This window comes from Aptenodytes forsteri, unplaced genomic scaffold, assembly GCF_000699145.1.
Source record: "Aptenodytes forsteri isolate BGI_AS27 unplaced genomic scaffold, ASM69914v1 Scaffold57, whole genome shotgun sequence".
Lineage (NCBI taxonomy): Eukaryota > Metazoa > Chordata > Aves > Sphenisciformes > Spheniscidae > Aptenodytes > Aptenodytes forsteri.
In genome coordinates, this window is record NW_008796220.1 from 811645 (window position 1) to 816804 (window position 5160).

The 5160-nt window shown below is 49.3% G+C and overlaps 1 protein-coding gene across 1 annotated transcript in view; it reads left to right on the plus strand.

Annotated features, from left to right (window-relative positions):
* Positions 1-202: 202 nt before the first annotated feature.
* Positions 203-5160, plus strand: part of BLK (BLK proto-oncogene, Src family tyrosine kinase) — a 35585-nt gene continuing 30627 nt past the window's right edge. The window contains exon 1 of the mRNA XM_009288947.2: positions 203-282. Within this exon, the coding sequence (XP_009287222.2) occupies positions 203-282 (80 nt within the window). The remainder of the gene's footprint in view (positions 283-5160) is intronic.

Sequence of the window (5160 nt, forward strand, 5' to 3'; positions counted from 1 at the left end):
GAATCCTTGGGGGGAAGAAAAGAGTTAGTTCTGACACAAAGACCTGATTAAAAAAAGAAAGTCCATTAAAAGCATTTGCAAAATCAGGCTGCTCCTGCAGTCTGGGGGTGTAACATTCAAAGCGGTCAGTCCCATGGATGGTGCGGATGCGGTGGGAGCCAGAGGTCTCTAATAGAGAAATTCTGCAAGGGCCCTCAGCCCCATGGAGCATCTGTCATGGGTCGGTCCAGTGGTTCGTCCGTCCTCGGATCGTGTCTCCAGGAGCAGCTGCGTAGGAAGCAGGCAAGTAGGGAGCATCCCACCCCCATCCATATTCCTCCGAGGGTGGGGAGAAGCCCAGCAGGTTTTTCTCTGTCCTCTTCCTCTCTCCCATCCCTTCTTCACGTGATGCCCCCCACCCCTTGCCCTGTTTCCCTTCCCCAAGATCAGTGGGGTAGAGAGATGATGGGGGTACTACCCAGCGGCTGCTAAGATCCAGCCCCGAGGGATGGTTTGCAGGGATGCTGTTCCCTTGGTTTACTGCAAAAGGAGAGGAGGACAAATAAGTGCCAGGCGTGCACACCCTGGTACTCCCATCCTCTCCCGTCCCTCCAGGATCTGGGGGGGGAATCATAGAATCATAGAATCATTGAGGTTGGAAAAGACCTCTAAGATCATCGAGTCCAACCGTCCACCCAACACCACCATGTCCACTAAACCATGTCCCTAAGCGCCTCATCTACACGTCTTTTAAATACCTCCAGGGATGGGGACTCCACCACTTCCCTGGGCAGCCTGTTCCAATGTTTAACCACTCTTTCAGTAAAGAAATTTTTCCTTACATCCAATCTAAGATGATTGGATGGGGAAGATGGATTGGATGGGGAAGAGAGGGTATATGTGTGAGGAAGGCTGGCCGGAGCTGGACACAGCTGTGATGAGTAGGGGAAGGGCTCTGGCATCCAGTAGCTATTTCTGACATGGCTTTCCAAGCGGTTGGAGGTGTTCAGGTGGGGAACTGGAGCTGTACATCTTTCCCTACAGCCCTTTGCCTCATCTGAGCATAGTGGGAGAGAGCATCATTCCCAGTGAGACCTGACCCGAGGAGGAGATCTTTGACAGCATTGAGCGCCTGAGCACCAGCCTGCTGCCAGCTTCATTGCTCCTCTTGGGACATAGCTAGCAGGTCCTAATAAATGCTGTCCCCTTGCTAGGAAAAGGCGGCCGCCAGGATACAGGGCCTCCAGGAAGGGCCTTTCCCAGGGCAGAAACATGGGTGGCCACACATAGAGGTGTAGAGGGACACCTCATCCATCTCCTCATGTCCCCAGGGCTGTGAGGGCCAGGACCTCCCCACACCCCTACAGACCACCGTGATGTGCCCACAAAGCGCTGTAAAACAGAGCACCATGGGTTTTGGCCAAGCAAGTATGGACTGTGCCCACTTCCACGGGACTTACACCTCAGTTAGGGGTGGCCTCCAGAGAGGATTTCTCCCTGCTGTGCTCCAACTTGTACATAGCCCATCCACAAGTCTGGCCCACACCCGCGTTGAGCAGCAGATTTGAGTTGAAATTTGGGTTGAAATTCCAGCCAATGCAGAAATTGCCATCGAGCAATGAAGTTTTGTGATAAAACCTCTCACACCTGAAGAACGCCAGAGATGATCTAGGTACCCAAAGAGATCTGCCTGCTTCTCCTGGCCCCCTCTTCCTCCTTCCCCCCTCCAGTGCACCCCACCTCTCTGTGCTGCAGGACCTCAGGTCCCGCAGAGCCATCCCCAGCAGACGTCCCACCTGGCTGATGCAACGCCTGGGGTGAGCTCATGAGGAAAGCATGTTTAAGGGAGGTGGGATAAGCAGTCTGCCCTCCTGCTCTTCCCCCCGCTCTGGGACCCTGAGCCCTGGCTCTGCTTCCTGGCCCGCAGCCTCTTGCAGCTCAGCCGAGCATCTGCCAGGTTCCAGCAGGGTGCAATGCTCAATGTAAGCAGCCATTTTTCCTCCAGACAGATGTTTTGATTAGCGAATGACCACTCTGGCAACAGGCAGCTGTTTTCTACTTCTGGAGAGAGCAAGAAGCTTTTATTATCTTTTTTTTTTTTTTTTTTGCCCCTGTCAAGAAACTTTTTGCGTCTGCTTAAACTCAGGGTCCTGGAAATTTGTGCACTCCCACCCCTCAGCCTCACACACAGCCTTCTCCCATGGGGTGTCCCAGCTCTTCAGAAAGGCCTGAAACAGCCAGATTTTCTGCTTGGTTCATTTGCTTGGGCCAGGTTCATCTGCAAAGCGTGGCCTAAGACAGACGGTAGATTCAGGGCAGACTTAAGTTGCAATGGAAATGGCAAGCTGGCTAGGATTGCAGCAAAAGATCCCAAAATAAGCCAACGGGCTTCAATCTCATTTCTGCAATGTGTACCCCTGACAGAGGGGGTAAATCGCAGGGGCACAGAGCTCCTGGATTTGTCCTCTGCCTGCCCTGGGCTGGCAGGGGACAGACATCGCCACGACCAGTTTGGCCACACTGGCTCTGCTCGAGACTGGGACTTGCAGCAGCACAGCACCAACATTAGCACCTCACCAGCATTAGCTGGGGGGCCTGGCTGCTCCTGGGGGTTGCCCTTCATGCTCCCTCAAAGGCCTTTTTACCTGGGCCAGGGTGTTTGAAAGAGGCCTCAATGCAAGCACAAATACAACTTGGTACCTTTATCCAACAAGGACCAGGGCTGGGTGGGATCTGAACATTGCCAGTAGGATTATTCCCAGTTCCCCAGTAAGGATGCAACATGCAAGCCAGTCATCTGCTTCACTCCCCAGCAAAAACCATGATGCTTCTTGCTCCGGGCTCTCCAGCTCTTCATGGGGTCTTTCTGCACTGCTGTAGTTCCTCCACACACAGCCTGGTCCTACTGAGCAGCAGCTTTTGGCTATGAAAGTCCCCCTGACGTTAGCTGGAGACCGGGTGCTGTGTGTGTCATCACAGGAGGTCTCACTGCCCTCTCGCTTGCAAGGAGGGGTCTTCAGCAAGACATCAGCCACCGTGTCCTTCTAGAGGATGGTGGCCATAGCCTCCACTTTCTGCCTCTGAGAAAGACCTTCTGCATGGTCAGTGCTGATTATAGCACAGCACACTTGTTTCTACCTGTCTTCTAACCACTTCCTAGCAACAAAGCCGCTAATAATTTAACAAAAAAAAAGATTAAAAGAACTGGACCAAAACCCAGCAAAAGTAGAAAACAGTCACAGTAGAAAATACTTTGGTAGCAAATCTTCATTCCTATTTAAGTAGCTGATCTCACCAAGATCTTCACTAATTCTCCGGTTTTGTGTCTTGCAAAGCAATCTGAGGGTGCCAGGTCAGGAAATGTGTTGAAGAGCTATTTTATTGAGGAAAAAGAGAATTTAATAGATCTGGGATGTGCCTAGAACTGGGGGATTTACTTTTTTTTTTTCCTACTGAACTTTTTTGCTCCTTGCTGCTGCAAAAATGCAAATGTGGAATAATTGAAGTATTGTATGCGAAATAAGTTTATTTCAGCAATTCTTTATGGTAGGGGGAAGACACACAAAGAGAAATTCAGCATTTAAAACCCTTCATAATTCTCTATATCTGCATTTTCAAAGTAATTTTTTGGGTGGTTTTTAATGCCATTTCCTTTTAAAATGTGGGTTTTTTTAAAGGGACATTCTGAAGTTTTAAAATGAAGCGAAATATCTAATCTTGGTAAACTATAAAAACACTTTGTTGGACCCACCCTAGAATCTGAATGGAAAGGGGGGGTCATTTTGTGATTTCGCTGGGCTTGGGGGTTTTTTGGAGCTGCCCTCACGGTGAAACACTATTGGCTTGCTCGGGTCTTAACCTATTTTTCCATGGCACAGTTTCATGGGCGTGAGGCAAATGATGAGCCGAGACTTCTGCTTTTCTGCTAGATTCTGTCTTGTTTTTCTCCCGCGCCCACCCATGCAATCCCAAGGCCGTTCGTCCGTGTCATCCACATCCCTGTTGCAGAAGACACTGCTGCATTCACACCAGAAACAACTTTTGAGTTCTCTTGCTCTGGTAGCGGAAACCAGCCAACCGCAGTAGATGGTGTGCCTATGGTGCAGGGCTGCTTACCGCAGAGATGGGATGGGTAATAAGCCCATGCTTGCAGCGCCCGGCTTAGCCCGGGTACCTCCATCCTACCTTCTGATCTGCTGCAACAAAAGGCGTAAGTGCATCCAGCGGGTCCCATCCGACACTGTCCTGTTTGCTTTAGCCCACCCTGGGCGCTCAAAACAGGCCAAAGACAGGTGCAAGGCAGGTCTCCAAACCTGTGGTTAGCAAAGACTTGTGTCCATCTCGACTGGACCTTGGTCCCCCTGGAGTTCCAGGTTCGGCTTGATGGGTTGCTCCTGTAGGGTATGTTCTCCAATGCTCTTTGAAAACGGGGGAATGATAGGACATTTAGTCACATCCTCTCCTCTCCACCACGAAGATGTCATCCAAATGCTAGCAAAAGCATTCCTGGAGCAGGGCCTTGTGGTGGGATCTTCGGAAGACCTCCCCTTGGCCCATTGATGCAGGAGTATCTGTACTTGCATCCAGCTATCGCTAGCCGAAATGTCACCTCAACTGCCCCTCTGAAGGTTACTAAAATTACCTTCTGTTGTCCTACAACACAGGACACACAACATGTTTTAGAGGTCTCATACAAGCATCCAGTGTTCCTGTGACCCGCATGTCTGTCCCGCACGCGTTCAGAGCTGGACGCTACACAGAGCTGGCTGTCCTGGTGTCTATTGACTTCATCAGCAAAGGCTTGCTTGACTCTCCCAGGAAGACTTCTGCGTCAGATATTTTTACTCAAAACTTATCAGCAGCTAAGCTGGACTATTTTTTGCTAAAGCTTTTCAAACATATGGAAAAAATTTGTATTGCCTTAACATTTTTTTGTTCCATTTTGATTTCTGGTTGCTTTAAAAAGGACTTGTTTTATAAATCTTCTTTTTTTGAACTTGAGTAAAGTTGAGGAAACAGTTTCCCCACTCTCAGTTATTAAAAATAGGCAAACATTTTTACATGTGAAAAACTGTAAATTCACAAAAGGAAGTTTTCTGAGTTAATGTTCTCTCCCCAGCTCTCTTTTCCACTGGGAAAAAAAAAAAAAAAAACCAAAAAAAACAAAACAAAAAATGGCTG